The 16,970-nt window shown below is 44.8% G+C and overlaps 1 protein-coding gene across 15 annotated transcripts in view; it reads right to left on the bottom strand.

Moving 5' to 3' along the window:
- The window catches only part of HTT (huntingtin), a 137,239-nt gene that overhangs the window by 70,930 nt on the left and 49,339 nt on the right, over nt 1-16,970 (bottom strand). For all 15 annotated transcript variants that reach the window (XR_012331826.1, XR_012331825.1, XR_004526584.2 and 12 more), the window contains 14 exons: nt 15,417-15,540; nt 15,043-15,161; nt 13,283-13,394; nt 12,894-13,031; nt 11,923-12,081; nt 11,727-11,824; nt 10,534-10,673; nt 9,469-9,532; nt 9,118-9,218; nt 6,609-6,755; nt 5,459-5,579; nt 3,788-3,864; nt 2,612-2,763; nt 1,319-1,521 (listed from right to left, as the gene is read on the bottom strand). Coding sequence is in view for 12 of the 15 variants with exons in the window: in XM_073804773.1 (XP_073660874.1) it covers nt 1,319-1,521; nt 2,612-2,763; nt 3,788-3,864; nt 5,459-5,579; nt 6,609-6,755; nt 9,118-9,218; nt 9,469-9,532; nt 10,534-10,673; nt 11,727-11,824; nt 11,923-12,081; nt 12,894-13,031; nt 13,283-13,394; nt 15,043-15,161; nt 15,417-15,540 (1,755 nt within the window). In the remaining 3 variants the exon portion in view is untranslated. The remainder of the gene's footprint in view (nt 1-1,318; nt 1,522-2,611; nt 2,764-3,787; nt 3,865-5,458; nt 5,580-6,608; nt 6,756-9,117; nt 9,219-9,468; nt 9,533-10,533; nt 10,674-11,726; nt 11,825-11,922; nt 12,082-12,893; nt 13,032-13,282; nt 13,395-15,042; nt 15,162-15,416; nt 15,541-16,970) is intronic.

Genomic DNA, 16,970 nt, shown 5'->3' with positions numbered 1-16,970 from the left:
CAAAGAATTTGGTGAGCAAGATGAAGAGCTGTGATGACTCCCATATTCTAGCTTGAAAAATATGGAGTGAGAGACGGGGAGAAGCACCGGCTGGGGAGGAGACCAAGATGTCCAGATTTGGACCGAATGAGATTTCTACGGATTGCTCAAGTAGAGGTGACCCGTGGCAGCTGGCCACACTGGACTCCGAAGACAGGTCTGGGGTCTGCCCCGCTTAGATACTGAAGACCTGCGAGTAGACCTGACTGCACTGAGCTGCCCGGTCCCATGCTGGAGCCACGATCTACAGGTGGCTACTTAAATTTAATGACAATGAAACAAAATTAGAAGTTCAGTTCCTCAGCTGCCCTGGCCACGTTTCACGTGCTCGGTTGCCACATGTGGTTGGTGGCTACTGTCCCGGCTGGTGTAGATGGAACGTTTCCATCCTTACAGAGAGCTGTGCTGGACAGCCCTGGGCCGGAGAATATGGAGGGGGGTCGACTGAGAACAGAGCCCTGGAGAGCACGGATGGTGGGAAGAAGACTAAACCAGGAAGTACCCCGGCAGTAGCAGGGGGTCAGAGGATTCGGAAGCCAACCAGAGAGAATGCCTCAGTACAGGAGAGGTGGTCCTGGGAGATGCAGAGGGGAGGTGAGACAGGGTCTGCGAAGCACCCACGAGAGTCAAAGGCGGGTCTTGGCAGGGAGCGTTGCTGTGGGGAACTGGCAGAAATCAGGCCAGCAGGGGTTAAAGAATCGACGGCCGAAGCAGCGGACTGAGTCCAGGGCCGGAGAGGTTTTGCAAAGAAGGCCAGTGTCAGAGGAGCAGTTCACTAATTCAGGGGTTAAGCTGGGAGAAAGGACTCGAGAGAAGCTTGTAGCAGCAGGGGGACCAAATTGGCAGCTAGAGGAGAACCTGAGCTGTCAAGGTGGAAGAGACAGGAGAGCGAGTGAACCATCAGATACAATTACAAGTGAACTGAGCCATCTTAAATTCACTGTGTGAATAGTTTTCACTGAACTGTAATTCAAAGAAAAGCAAAACATTTCGGGAGAGACCGGCTTCAATGCTGAGCTTTCTCGGCCAACGCTGAAAGCCCAAGAATAAAGCCAGGTATTTCCCTCTCACAGGTGATAGTAAATGACAGACGATACCAAATGGGCTATAAGTTGGATGAGCACATCTAGGTGTTAAATCTAGTGTCACGATATGAGCAATTTTGTTTATTTAAAGCAAAAGAGGATAAGGAAGGGACAGATGAATAAACAGAGGCATGCCTGGAGGCCCAAGGAGCCATCTGGACCAGCTGAAAACAGCTGCCCAAGCACGGAGTTACCTTTATTGCTGGTCCAGGAGCCACATCATCCAGGACGTGTGCACAGATGTTGACCACCTTCAGCAGGTGGGAGAAGAGCTGCTCCACCATGGGCACCAGGGTCCGGTCACCCAGAGCCGGCCACACCTCTTCCTGCCTGGTGGCTGCGGGGCCGGCCTCTTCTTCGGAGGCCCACGGACTCCTCAGAGACCTGGGGGCACTGGCTGTGACGCGGGCACACACGTTACCTCCCCAGCTCCACAGCATGGGGCCAAGGCGTAAGTCCCTCAGACCCGTCTACGTCGAGTCTGCTGGACACCTCCACCTGGGGGCCCACTGATGCCTCAGGTTCCACAGGAAACCGACATCTCCCCCTGAATCTGTGTCCCCAACCTCCATGAAGGCCGCCATCACATATCCACCCAGGACGTGACAGTGCCCCTCCTGATCTTTACAACTGAAGTTCAACTGGTGATCCAGATGTGCTGACTCTGCCCCCTTCACTCTCTTTTAATGGGTCTCTTCCCACACAACCCACAGCCATTATCTTGTTCAGACTCTCTTGATCTTGCCTTAAGTATGGGTTTCCCTAACTTCTCCTCCAATCCACATTCACGTCAGCCGAGCGATCTTCCTAAAATACTACCCAGATTGCTACTCCCTTTCATGAGGCTCTTCAATGACCTCCCAGAGCAAACAGACTAAGTCCTCATTAACGGAGACGGATCCTTCACCAGCCACATTCTCCATCGTCGTCCTCGCCCTCACACAATATCCAAAATTACTTAGCACTCAAACGTCACACAATCTCTCACGTCTGCATGCCTTCACGTGTGCTGTGCCCCGTCTGGTGTTCCCTCTCCTGCCAGCCCATCAATGTCGCTTCCTGTCCTAATCCCCGACAGAGAGTGATTACAGCCGCTCCGTGCGGCCACTGAACTTCTGTTGACGTGTGTCGCTACAAACCTACATTCAACTTGAGAACGGAGCCCACACACCATACTTTCTCATGGGCCCCGTGCCTGAGACAGTACCTGCACAGGGTGCCCGCTAAAATGAAATTAGAAATGAGTTTACCTATAGCTAACTGAGGGGCTAGATCGGGACAGGGCTGCTTTAAAATACTCGGCACAGGATAGCTGCCTGCAGTGCACATTTATGCCTATCGGTAATGTCTGAAATTCTGACTAAAGGGACAAGCCATCCCTGGCAATGACCTCAATACTTTTCCTCCATGCGCTCACCGCCGCCACCCCCCAAAAGGAAATCAAAAGTTAAAGACCTAGAATCCCTCTTTCAACCCAGTACCAATACCTGCAAGCAAGTTCCCGGCTAAAATCAAAGCATCTTGATGGGCTGAGAGATCCAGTGGGAACCAGGCTGATGAAAGCAGGGTCAGGATCATCGTGACCATGCCCACAGTACAGCTCTTTCTAGACTCATCAGAGACGCTCAGCGGGGGCACTCTGAAAGCAGACGTTTGCAAGATCGAATTACAGAAAAATTTTAAGATAACAGCCTTGCTTTCTCTTATGAACCAAAAGGAAGGCACATCACTGTTCATTTCATGCCAGCTCACAAAGCGATTTTACTACTGTGAACTAGCATCTTTCTTGTAACCACAGTCCCATGAAAGTCATCCGAGACAGGAAATCAGGTAGCAGATCTGACTGGAAGTACTGGAACTGGTTACTCTGATAACTTTTAACTCTCTTTCGACTGACTTAGCACGTTTACCCCAACACCAGAGTTGCTCTGAAGTCAGGTCTAATGCTGCATCTACGACACAGGAAAGCCATCACCCAGGACCAGAGGACGCACCTACTTCAAGCAAAGTTAGTTGGCCATACGCTGACACACACAAGAAATCTGCAGATTTCCTTCCAAATGTGACGGTGAGTTACTAAATTTGTCTCAGTTATCAGTATACATAACAAAAGCTTACTCCTTAATGCTGTAGAGGACTCAGAATTATTTCACAGATGCTATGAGGGCCATCTACTGGAAGAAAATCATTTTTAAATGAGAACTGCTAATATAAATGTAATAGTTCCTAAATTACTCTTGTAATTGATTACAAGATTTTGCACCATAGCTCACATTTGATTTCAAATGAAAAATGTTTCTAAGTTTTTAATACATAGTGAATAGTGAATAATTTTGGAGAGAATCAAGCCAATTAGAAAAGTCTTTTGCCAGCATATGCAAATTCCCTTAAATTAACCTGCAGATCATACCCTCAGATCCTCCAAAATGCTTAAGAGTGAGCATCTGACGTCCATTAGAATTAAAAGTAATTCAGTATTTCCCAATAGCTCCTTCTCTAGCTTCCCACACAACTAACAGGGCAGAAGCAAATATTCCAATGGGTATTTCTCCAAAAGGTGAAACTGTTAAGGTGAGACTTAAAAAGAAAGAAAGAAAGGGATCCGTATAACTACGTTTGTATCACATAACTGTAGACAGCCATGCGCCGAGGAAAATACATACCCACAATGCCAACCTAAACTCCAAATGCAAACTGGAAAGGCAGTTGAAAGAAGACACAGAGCTTCACAGCATCCAAACTAAAGAAGAAAGGAATGAGAAAATCACACTCAAACACCAAAAAAGTTTGTTAAATTGAACCTCCTTTTTCCCTTTATAACGAGTACGAACAATGAAAACAAAATTGCGATCTGTATCTAACGATAAGACATCTGTCCTCCCATGATACAAGTTCATACCTTAGAAGATACAGCTGGACAACTGAGATACAGGTTTAAGGAGGGTCGATTATATCCCAGTGAGGAGAGGCCAGGAGTGATGCACCTCCTTTGGCTCCAACTTTAACCATCGTGCTCCCCGCCCCCACCAGGAATGCCCTTCCTACCCCAGCTCACCCCACCCCGTCTGCTCCAGCAGATTAATGTCCATCTTCCTAACCAGACTGAAAGAACCACAAGGGCAGGGATCCTCTTGGTTTTTACATCCCAAGCCTAGAACACTGTCTGACATACGTAGGCCACAATAAATACAAATAATGTTTATAATATTTTGAACAAATCAAGGGAAGACCAAACTGCAGACAGCCCAAACAATATTTAAGTTTGAAAGGCACTTATATCCTTATCAAGATAGTCTAATCATAACTGCCTGAGTTTTCACAACATGAAAGCATTCCTTCTGTCACATAAAATAGATGACAAGATTTAACCTGGTAATCAGCAAATTGGCACTACTTTCGTGTAACATTCTTTTTTTCTGATTATGGAAGTTAGACTTGTTCATTTTAGAAAATTTGTGAATATCTTAAAAAGCATAATCATTCATAATCCTAAAATTTATTTTGGAACTTTTCTGCCCATCATTTTCTTAAGTATGTAAGAAATGTGTTTAACGTGAACATCATTTCTCATAAGCAAGGCCTGTCTGGGCGCAGGCATGCACAGCTTTGTACTGCGCCTGTTTTCACTCATTATAATCCAGATGGCCACTCTACAGATTGTTCAAAACCCTCCAAAGCACCATGTTAATAAGTGCATAATAAACATATCACCATCTATACAGAATTTAGTTATAATCAGAACTTAATCAGTTTTGGACTCTTGGACATTATGGTTCTTTTACAATTTCAGCATCACAAAGAATGATACAGATAATCACATTACACAAAAATCTTTGCTGGCATTTCTGATTTTTTTCCGCTTCGTATGTATTATAAAGTCACTGAGTCAATTAGTCTAGAGATATTTTAAACTTCTGATATACTACCAATTCAGATTATGGTAGTTTTTCTTTTCTTTGTTATGTCTTCCTAGACTGGCTGATTGATTGATTGACTGATTTTAATTTTTTGGCCGCGACGCGCGGCTTGTGGGATCTTAGTTCCCAGCCAGGGACTGAACCCAGGCCCGCGGCAGTGAAAGCGCCAATTCCTAACCACCGGACCGCTGGGGAGTTCCCCTGGCTGAATTTTTTTACAATGAACATATTTAATGTTCAGAAAAAAAAAAAGTTGTTTCCATTCCCATTGGAATAAACCCAGGTTTTATTCACAGAAGCACAATTTCTTAGTAAGCCGCACATATAAGAGCTCTAATACAAGCATCCTACCGTTAAGAACTGACCACACAAACTACTGAAAAGTAACCTCATTAAGACCAACCAAAAGAGTCTTACTGTGAGCGCCCTCGTGGTTGATGTGATTAGCTCATGAGAAACTGCTGCAATGACTCTCGAAAGGTTATTCTCCATAGTGACGTCTGTTATGCTTGGTAGTAGGTTATAGCCTCTATATATTCTAATGAGAAAGAGACGTGGAGACTTATCATCTACCACTGAAGCTTATGACATTTTCAAAGTTCAAATGGCACTTAAAATTTTAAGATTAAAGGCTACAAGAGGTTAAAGCAGTCTTGACTTTTAAGTTAAAGAAAGACTGGGAATAAAGGTGGTCATTATTCTAGGAAAATGGCTGCGATCACTCCTCTCCTCCTCCAGTTCCCAACACCACAGCACTGGAGCAATGCTCTCTTCGACACAGCCTTGCCTGCAATCTCTCTACGTGTCCAAAGCTGCCCATTTTTCAAGCTTTAAGTTAAAAGAAATCCTTCATGAATCTACTCCTGATTCTGGACAAAAGAAAGTCCTTTCCCACTACAGTACTGCCACTTTTCCATACTCCATTCCTGGCACGTGTCAATTTCAGTCCCTCCTTGTAGTTACATACGAATTCTAATTCCCCAACTACATAAATGAAGCCCAGGTAGGATTAGCGTTGATTCACTTTTGTTTCCCTCAGTGTCCTGTCCTCAACAATAAAAAACACAGTCTATGTTAGTCTTCTAGTCTAAAAGACACAGAAAAGAATGGGCTGTGTACAACCATTTGAAATTGTATATAAAAGACTCTCACAAAAAAATGTGAATAATAATAACTGCACATCACTGAACTAGCGATAACCCTAAATAACACTGACACTCTTTAACAACCTGCTCACCTAAACATTAATGTCATGATGTAACTATACTCTTCATAGGTAACACAAATATAGTGAAAATTTTAAGGACAAATTTTTAGAGAAGACATAGCATTAGAGTCCTAGAGAAAAATACAGCTGTCGGTATGTGGCTCATAACAAACGATCATACGATTTACGAGGTCACTGCTGTGTGGCTGCAGCAGAGCTTAAATAAAGAGGCGGGGTGGTAGACCCTGAAAAAGAGAAGCGCCCCATCAAGGGAGGAGCGCCTATTCCAAGCGTTTTCTCTAGAAAACACGAGGCTTTAGAGTGAGCCCAGGGCACGCTTTCCTCGGCTAGCAGGGGTACCTGGTTATGGTGCTGGCGGAGAAGTGAGACGGAGGCTGCGCCTCGTGCATGAGAGGCTTCAGGTGAACGCTGCTTTGACCTCTCGCCATGGCCACGACTGCGTCAGCCTGTCCTTGGTCGCACTTATAAAACAGCTTCGGGACAAGCCTGACATAAAAGCAAGGTTTATTTTCCTTAGAAAGTACCTGAAACCCACCTGTGATCCCCTCCCTCCGGCTACCCAAAGACACTTCCTTCGTCAGGGGAATTAAGAGCAGAGGCTCCGATCGCAGGGCTACTCCCCCACACACCCGCTCTGAAAAGACCAGGCGCTGGACTCTCTTCCTGTCTGTCATACAGTTACATACATCTCTCTACACATAATTAAATGCTTTGATTTAAAAAACCTTGAAAGTTCTCTTTCTAACCATCTTGATCAGCGTCAACAAGTGCGTGAAGCCAAGGTGCACAGGAAGCACTGAGTACAGGGCAGATCTGAATGCCAGGGGCTGTCCCTTACTCTCTTCTGCAATTTTGTCTGCAAAACCGTCCCACACACTCCCAGGTGCAGAGCTCCAGCTGAGGTCCCTCACAAATCCAAAGTGAACTCAGAGGCACAATGCAGGGGGCACATGGGCGCCTCCCTGCAATCAGCGCTCGGCACACGCCCTGTGTGAGCACTCACACGCCTACAGACGGGCCCATAACTTTTAGAAACAGTCAACTGTTTTATCACATTAGTTTGCAAACCCAGTGTCTTTACTTAAAGTCTCTTTCCTCCATGAAGACCTGGTCGTAAGTATAATTTTTTCCTAAGGTTTAATAAACTACTATCATTCACAGAAAATGGTAAAGATCCAAGATCTTTGATCAAGTAAGTTATATAAATCCAGTTAAATCCATGAAAAGGTACACCTCACAAGTAATCAAAGAAATGCAAATGACCGCATTGAAAACCGAAAGAATATCCACCGAAATGTAACTGGTTTTCTTTTGAGCAGTTTGATTACAAAGATTTTTATTTCCTCCTTTACATTTTTCCTAAATTTTGTTCAGTAAACATTACTTTTAAAACAAGATAGAAGCTACTTTAATAGGAAATACCAATGAGTGCCTGAACAACTGACACATATTTAACTTCTTTTGAAATACTGTTTTGGTGAGAAGAATCAGGCACAATCCTATTCTGGGAGTGGGAGCATAAACTGATCTGTTTCTGGACAGTAATTTCACAATAAGTACCAAAACCCATAAAAATCCACTTCTAGGTATCTACCCATGAGAAATGAAAAGCATGATTCATAGTAGTCAAAAAGTGAAAATAATAATACCACCTGGTGAAGGTATAAATAAAACAGAGTATTATCTATGTAACAGAATACTATTCAACAATGAAAGGAACACACACACCACGTAGCATGGACAAATCTCAAAAACTAGGCAAAAGAAGCCAGACGCCAAAGTCCCATCTGTTTATTATGTGACCTCATTTATATAGAACATGTAGAAAAGGCAAACCTCTAAAGTCAGGAAACAGATTAGTGGTTGCCTGTGGCCAGGTGGGAATTGGGAATTACTGCAAATGGGCACAAAAGATCTTTTTGAGATGATGGAAATGTTCTAAAATTGGATTGTGGTGAAGGTTGCACAACTCTGTAAATTTACCAAAACTCATTTAACTGTACACTTAAAATGAGTAAATTTTAGAGATATAAAATTATACCTCAATAAAGCTACTAGGGAAAATCAGAAAGCTTGCCTGGCCTAGTGACTCAACTTCCAGGAATTAATTCTAAGAAAAAAAATTACACATAAACATTTATGTATAACAACAGTCACTGAACCATTATTCATTATTTAAATCAATAAAGATTTAATATCCAACCAAATAATATTTATATAAAAATTTATCACAACTACATAGTGAAAAAGTGGCCACTAACTAAAAAACTTTTTGAACAGTATTTACAGGCTTTATTTGTCTCACACTATATGAAATGTCATGCACTTCAGTACGGAAATATGAATATATTTGAATAGAGGGTGCCGCCCCAGACAACAATGCCAGTTAAAATTTCTTTTTTAGAAGAGCATTTCCAACAGGAAGATGCTAATAATACATTATGTGGAAATTATCAGATAACAGAACTGCAGGTACATTTTGTCCCAATTTTGAAAAAGAAACTTGTACACAGGATATACAGGAAAAAATGTTACCAGTGGTTATCTCCAATGGTAGAACCGAAGGTGATTTTTCCAGTGCTAGTCTCCATATTTCAAAATTCTGGCCATGAAAGTGCATTACTTTTATAATATGAAGCTAGTGCTTTGTTGTTTAAATTTCCATTTTAGACCCTTAAGGTAGTGAAAAATACCTTTTTTGATAGTTTGAGAGTAGCTGACTGTGCAGAGCTCAAAAGATTTAGGAATACTGCCCCATGTCCTCTGAATTTTCCCCTCTCTTCCCATTCTCATATCATTTAGTACTTTAACCAAGAAAGTGAAAAGAGATAAAATACTTGGTAAGTACCTCGTTAACGAAGCTGCAGCAACGTGGCGCACCCTGGGGTCTTCATCCCCAAGCAAATAGATGACAATGTTATTGAGCACTCGTTCTTGCAGTTTTAAAAGCTTTGGAAAGAAGGATAATAAAAACAGATATATTAACTAAGTTTTAGGTCAGATATTTTGGAAAGCCAGTGAGGAAGAACTCAACATCACCAGTCCTAAAGTCACGCATACAATCACAACTTTCATGATGTCAATAAATACTTCATGTGAAATAAATCTAGGACAGAATGCATTCCAAGACATTCTACTCCACTAGGAAAGTGCACTTCCTGGAAGTTAAATCACGGCCTCACAAAAATGAAGGGCTTACCCCTGTATAATGATGGGCCCTTCTGTGCAGGTTTTCTGCTTTTGCCTCCAAAAAGCTCACCAACCTAACACAAAAGAACATATTTCACAATGAAACAATTTAGTTACTGAACAAACACCCGCTGATGGCCTGCACGACTGACAGAGCAAGGAAGACGGCCGGTTCCAGCACATTAACCAAGAGCCAGGGAAGGCTCTGAGGCAGCCTTGCTTAAAACAGCAGAAAGACTCATGTTTTCCAAACAAGTGGAATTTACACTGCTCTCCTGACTCCAGACTCAGTCAGACACTGCTCAGGAAACTATTTTCCTTCAAAATGGATATGAGCAGCTGTTATTTTGAAAGACCCAAGTGCCCTACAGAATCAGCTCAGAGGGGCAGACTGTGGGGGGGGGCTGAGACTCTGGCGCCTCCCCAAGACCGGAAGGTCCCCGCCCGCCCCGCTCAGGGTCCTGTCTGTGAGGCGTAGGTGAAAGCAACCCCGACTTCATGGAGATGTTGTGAGGTTGAGAGAAGGTAACCCACAGAGGTCACCTAGCCCAGCCTGGCACGCAACAAGCACTCTATAAATGGCGGCTTAAAAGCACAATATTCCCAGACAGTAAAGGACCATTTCCCGTCTAAAAGCAAGCATGGAGAGAAATCATCTGGAAAGAAAACTTACTCTTAGAAAATGAAAACTGCAAGGCATCAGAAGTTATTTTTAACTGCAACACAATACACATCAGCTAAGTTCAGTACAGTGCTAAGTACACTCGTTTAAACAAGCACAAGTGACACAAGCTTCACTGTCTTAGAAGTTCGAGCTCTTTTATTCACACCACCCAGAACACCTAGATGACTAAGACTACTGGAAAACCCCACTCCTCTGCCTGTACGTAAACATTCCAGGAAGGGGGCAAAGTCAAAGAGGAGATGGGCAGCGGCAGCCGTGCAAACCACTCCGATGCTGACACGGGTCACTTGATAAGCGTCACTACTGGCACCAGGGGACCGGGTCTTCCAACGCCTGTCCAGACTTGGGAGCGGCTGTGGTTCGCCGACCCAACGAGCCCGACTCACTCACCTGAAGTCGATCTCTGCCACGGTCTCCAGAAGCTCCGTCCTCACCAGCCAGTAGGAGCTGCTCCGCAGGGCCAGCATGTCGGTGAGAAGCTGCAGCCCCCACTCGCTGTAGCTGCTGCTGCAGAGACTCATGACGCAGAGCTGGAAGGCACAGCGGGCGGCAGGTGGGCCTCCGCCGACCCCTCCCACGCCGACCCCTCCCACCGTCCCCGCTCCGTCTTCCTTTAACAGCGACAGGGATGCTGCCCTGTTTCCACATCTCTCAGAAACACTTATCATATACACTCACCTCCATAAACTCGAGTTGCAAAGTAAATGTGTCCCTTCCACAAAACCGTTTTCTTCCCCCCGTCTCTGCCTCTACCCTGGCCTCTCCTCCCGGACACCAGCCTCGCCATCACCGACCACGCGCCACACCGCCACCGCTAAACTCGAGCTCAGCCGCGCGCCCAGCACACGGGACACAGCACCCGAGCCCTTCCTGACGTGACCCTGCCCTTGGCCGCACGAGCGGACAGGACGGGGCTTCCGAGGCTGCACCCTCCCCCGGGCCCTGAGCACACTCGTGGGCAGTTCCACACACGGCCTGCTGCCTGCCGCCAACCCCCTTCCTTCTGCTCCAGCAAAGACAGACTGACTGAAACTTGGCAAACAACTCGCACTGAGGAACAATTCTGGCCGGGCCAAAGGGACGGTATCCCATAAATCTGACAATTGTAGGGTTTTTGTTTTGATTTTTACTGGTTAACTGGGACTGCTGTTGACTAGCCAGTTGTGATTTATGAACCAGCTGATATAAAGTTTCCTACCACATAAAGGACTGGGGCTCTCCCTTGACACAAAAAACAAAGGGGATTAAATAACCCCTATGCCTCACTTTAACTCTATCCATTCTATGGGACTGAAAGAGTTGTTGGTTTTTTAATTCCACAGGTTTTACGCTTAATGTGAGCAAGGTACAGACACCCTTTAGGGAAGGTATACTTCAAACAAATATTCTGAGATTTAAATCAAAGTCTATTAAACCTTAACTGTTGGCAATGTTTTCCTTCTAAGGCTGAGTGGTGGATACACAGATGTTTATTATTGTTCAGAATATCTGGAAATATTTAATGTTAAGCTCCAATTTTAACTGTAACATTGGTAAAATTTCCACTAATCAAAGAAGTGATTTCCACAAATGACTATGCTCACCCTCACAGCTGTACAAGCCAACTTGCAAGTAACAGAAGATTCGTCCTTCAAAGTTTTCTGCAGCAGGGGAATGCAGTCCGCCAGAGAAAATGTATTTCCTGATCGGAAAAGCAAGGAACAAACACCTTCATGTGAACCTGAACATGAGAATGCCATCTGGAAGAGACAACACTGAAAAATGAACACTCGACGTTACCTGTCAGGGTTCTGACGGTGCCCATCCAGTCTCCCACGTGGAAGCGGGACCTGCTGAGGATGGAGGAGACAAGGGTCCCACAGAGGATAGCTGTGGCTCCTCTGACCTGCGGGTCCCCATGGTCGATGTAGTTCAAGATGTCTGACACGTACTGCTCCTCTGTGGAGAGAGACGGCCGGCCACTGTACAAGTCCCTACCGTCAACTTTCTAACTCAGGGCAAAGGCTGAATTCTCAGGAAAGAAAAAGAGGGCGAGGCAGTGATCCTAATCTAGAAAAGACTTGAATATAATAACCATCAGTGGTAAAAACGTTTCGGGGTTTAAAGATTCTATATTCATCCTTCAATACAATAGATTTTCCGGATTATAATTCCAGGTTGTCAGCCAATAATCAAAATTCCAAGGTTTCATCTCAAAAAATTATTAGAGAACCTCAAACTTGTCCATACTTACCTAATATAAATTCAAAAGCATGGGTTGTCCCCTTGCCCAAGGAAAGACAGAGAGCAGGCAGGAGGATAACTTTAGGGGAGCGAGTCTTCCCACCATTCACTGTATCGTGAGAATACGCCCCAGAACGTGCATGACAGGAGACTGGCTCGCTGCTGCCCCAGCTGGTCTTGGTGCCCACCGGCTCTGAGTGTGAACACCTGGCCTGGGTGGTGTGGCCCAAAGCAATTTTGATTATATACAATTTGCGCTTTTGGTATAAATCCAATTCATATGCAAATAAGCTCTGCCGTTCCCAGATTTCTATCGCTTTGTTGTATGTGTTTCAACTAAACGCTGCATCTATAGGGGGTCCAGGAAGCTAAAAACATGACTGTGTGTTTTATGGAGAACACCCCTCAAATGCCACAAATCAGCTAAGAAAACTTAGTGCTCTAAAACTAAAATAGTCAAGACGGTTTGAAATAGTTTTCAAAATAATGACTGAACGTGAGGAATAAGACACAAACTTTGAACGTACCAGGGTATTCCATGGTGTCAAGCGGTGCTCTGTAAAGTCTGCCGAAGAAAGATTCAGGGTGAAGGGCCACAGCAGCTCCAACACAGCTGAGCGCCAGTGCCTTCACGCTGACCCTCACATCCCTGTCCGGAACCAAGGCTGCAAACAAATACACCTGGGTCACCTTCAGCTTCAAAGCAGCACACATCCAGCTTCCAAATACACAAAACTAGACCCACTAAACCAGCTGCTCCCGTCTTCCCCTCCCTCCCGCTCCGGTCAGTGAAAACCAAAGCTCGTCCCCAGATTCTACTCTGTCTGCTGCAAACAGGCACGAAGCTGGTTCCCAAGATGACCTCTGAAACCTAAAGTCATTCCCTTCAACTCTGCACCTGCCTTTCTACACTTACCGTGTTTTTCCCCAGTTAGCAAAAATGAAGCGGACAGAAGGCGGACACAATGGACAAGAGGAGCAGAATCTTCATCACTGGACTGGCCAATGTCGCCTTTGATCCGGCAGGGCTGGAACAGAAAAACTGACACTTGTTTGTCTTATAATCACGGAATCCACCCATTGATTCGTTAGTTCATCCAACAAATAGTTCCAGAACAGCAGCTGTGCCAGGCGCTTGGGATTCAGAGACGCCTACCTTCACCCACAGGTGCCCAACCTCACGGGCCACGGCAGAGCAGAATCAGACCAGCCAGAAGGAGTCCTGACCCGGGGCCGTGTGGGCTGTGGCAGGGATAAGCCCAACGTGCAGGGAGGGAGCCACACAGGAGGGCAGCTGAGACCTGGCATCCGGGGGAAGCTCCTTGGGCAGAGGAAAGAGCCTGGGGGAGCCCAAAGCTGTGAGGGGTGGGCCTGGTGCGAGGAGGCCCAGAAGGAACAGCCGAGGTCGCTACAGTGACTGAGCATCATGGAGGGACTAAGTACAAAACACTACTTCTTGCCCTCAAGGAATTTAAAATTAGCTGGGAATACAGGACACTTACATGGAAAAGGTAAGCAAGAGAGATAATTTTAAAATAGTTCAATGGACAAGTGAGCAGCAACAAAAAAACCTGAACAACCTGATTAAAAAATGGGCAAAGGACTTGAATAGACATTTTCCAAAGAAGGCATATGAATGGCCAATAAACCCATGAAAAGATGCTCAACGTCACTAATCATCAGGGAAATTCAAATCAAAGCCACAGTGATACACCACTTCACACCCAGTGTGATGGCCACTCTCAAAAAGAGCAGAAAACAGCAAGTGCTGGCGAAGATGTGGAAAAAATGGAACGCTGGTGCACTTTGGGTAGGAACGTAAAATGGTGCAGCTCCTGCGGAAAACAGTACAGTGTTTCCTCAAAAAATTAAAAACGGAACTATCACATGATCCAGCAATTCCACTTCTGACATATACCCTAAAGAAATGAAATCAGGGTCTTGAAGAGGTATTTGTACACTCACTGATAACAGCATTATTTACAACAGACAAAATGTGGAAGTAACCCAAGTGTCCATTAAGAGATGAGGAGAAAGAAAAGCAAAATGTAGTAAAAACGTTCTGACACCTGCTACAACACGGATGAACCTTGAGGACGTTCTGCTGAGTGAAACAAGCCAGTCACGAAAGGACAAATCCCGCATGGTTCCACGTATATGAGGTCCCTAGAGTCACCAAATCCATAGAAACAGAAAGCAGAATGGTGGGTGAGAGGGGCCGGGGGCCGGGGGAACGGGAGGTTAGTGTCTAATGGGGACAGAGTTCCAGTTTGGGAAGATGGGAAAAGTTCTGTGGACGGATGGTGGTGACGGCTGCACAACAGTGTGAATGCACTTAATACCACTGAACTGTACACTTCAAAATGGTTACGACGGTAAATTTTGTTATGAGTATTTTACCACAGTAAATAAACAAACAAACAAATCAATTCAATGGAACAAAACCAAGAACGTTGCAAGGCCATGCATGACCACCAGATGGTGAGGACGCGCTCACTCCTGGAGAGGCAGAAAAGCAGAGCAGACCCGGGAAGAGGTCAATACGCGAAGGGGAGACAGCTGAGCAAAAGCTCAGCGACGGGAAAGCCAAGAGCGTGGTGGACAGGCAGCACCAGGGCACTGCCGAACGCTCACGGGAGCTCGGGATGCTGAGCAGTCTCGGCCTAAGTGTCTCACCTTGTTTTCTGGATCTCCTGGCTCAGCAGCTTCATCTCTTGAGACAAATTTATCTATACTGCTGTCAGAGGGCTGCCTGCTGTGGCCCATGCTTTGCAACAAATGTGCTTGTTGAAGGGCTTCAAAATCAGAGAAAGAGAGGTTAAGTGACAAGTTTCCAATTAAAACACAAATACACATTTACACAAAGTCAATAGGAAACCACAGGATTTAGATTAAAAAAAGGATAATAACTTCTCAATTGATTTTCCTCATTTGCTATTTAAACCTCAGGAAACAAAGACACCAGGAGATTTCTTCTCAGAAGCTGAGATATAAGAGGTCAGGGTTAAAGACAAGGCCGCTCCGTAGTACATGGCCTGAAGTCAACGTACCGATGGAAGAGTTTCTGAAAGCCTCCGCGTCTTCATCAGGAAGAACCACAGCAGCGTCCTCGTCCACATCCTGGGGCTGCCCCACCTGCATCCCTGGGTACTGGCTGTCAGCACCATCTAATACCTAAACAGTTCAAGAGGGGCTGTGAGGGTTCTGAAGTGCGACCACCGAGGGGCAAGCCCTCCAACGTGGAAGGCAAAGGCAAAACCCTCCAAATAACACGGACCACATCTCACACGCCAACACGAAGGTCACTTCTTCAAGTACACATGGGTGCGTGCGTGTACATTATCAAGAGCTGACTGACCACGCATTACTGCTACATTATAAAAAGCTTTTGTAACTCTAAAAATTCCAAAACAATTCCAATCTGAACATTTCTCTTTTTGATTACAAAAAGAAAAAAAATCCAAACAAAAGTCTTTGTGTTCACAAGCAAATTTTACAGTAAGTCAAAAATGAGGAAAAATCTTTTAGACAAAAGTCTACCAATAGGTTATCCCCTAAACTGTTAGAAATGACCCAACTAAGTTTTGGGCACAATATTTCATATATTTAGCCATATATGTGGGTTATGATTTCATACAGCAAAATTTTTCACATCCAATTGTAATTGACCTGAAAAACTGAGTGATGTACCTTCAGTATGCAAGTTAAATTATTACTGAAATAAATTCTATATCATTTAAAAAATCATCCCAAATCCCTCCAGTTAAATTAAAAAGAAACTGAGCTACTTGCTCAAAAACAACCAAGAAAGAAATGATTTCCTCCACTCTCCAGACTGTTTTAAAAAAAAAAGAACCCACACAGGTTAAAATGAGAAGTTTCACCACAATAAAAAACAACATTTTTTGAATATCATACTACACCCCAGGCAGGCTCAAAAGTAATTACATGTATTATTTCCCTTATCCTCATAAGCCTTAACAACATAAGTACTGTCATCCTCTTCATTTCGTGGATAAGAAAACTGAGGCAAGAAGGGCCATAACTGTGCCAGGCTACACAGCTAGTAAATGGCCGAGGCAGAATTCTCATCATGGTGGGCTCCCTCCAAGACAAGGCCCGCACTGGGCTATCTCATGAGGACAATCCCGACCCCCTACAGTTGGCTTATTTTTCTCTATGGCACTTATTGCTATCTGACTATGTGTTTATTTACCTGTTGATTACTGGCTCATCATCTGCCCCACCCACACAGGCACACACTCTAGAACAGAGGCAGGCAAACTACATTGGTGTGCCAAACCTGGCCCACCAGCTGTTTTTGTAAATAAAGTTTTATTGGAACACAGTCATGCACGTTCATTTACATATTTACGGCTGCTCTGGCACTTCAACAGCACAGATGAGTATACAACACAGGTCATATGGTTCACAAAGCCAAAGATATTTATTATCTGGCCCTAAATGGGAAGAGTTTGAGGAGTCCCACTCTAAAATACTAGCTTTGGGCTTCGCTGGTGGCGCAGTGGTTGAGAATCTGCCTGCCAATGCAGGGGACACGGGTTCGAGCCCTGGTCTGGGAAGATCCCACATGCCACGGAGCA

This window comes from Tursiops truncatus, chromosome 5 (genome assembly GCF_011762595.2).
Source record: "Tursiops truncatus isolate mTurTru1 chromosome 5, mTurTru1.mat.Y, whole genome shotgun sequence".
NCBI classification, from domain to species: domain Eukaryota; kingdom Metazoa; phylum Chordata; class Mammalia; order Artiodactyla; family Delphinidae; genus Tursiops; species Tursiops truncatus.
Note: the sequence above shows the minus strand (reverse complement) of the source record. Positions and strands in the feature narration are given on the sequence as shown.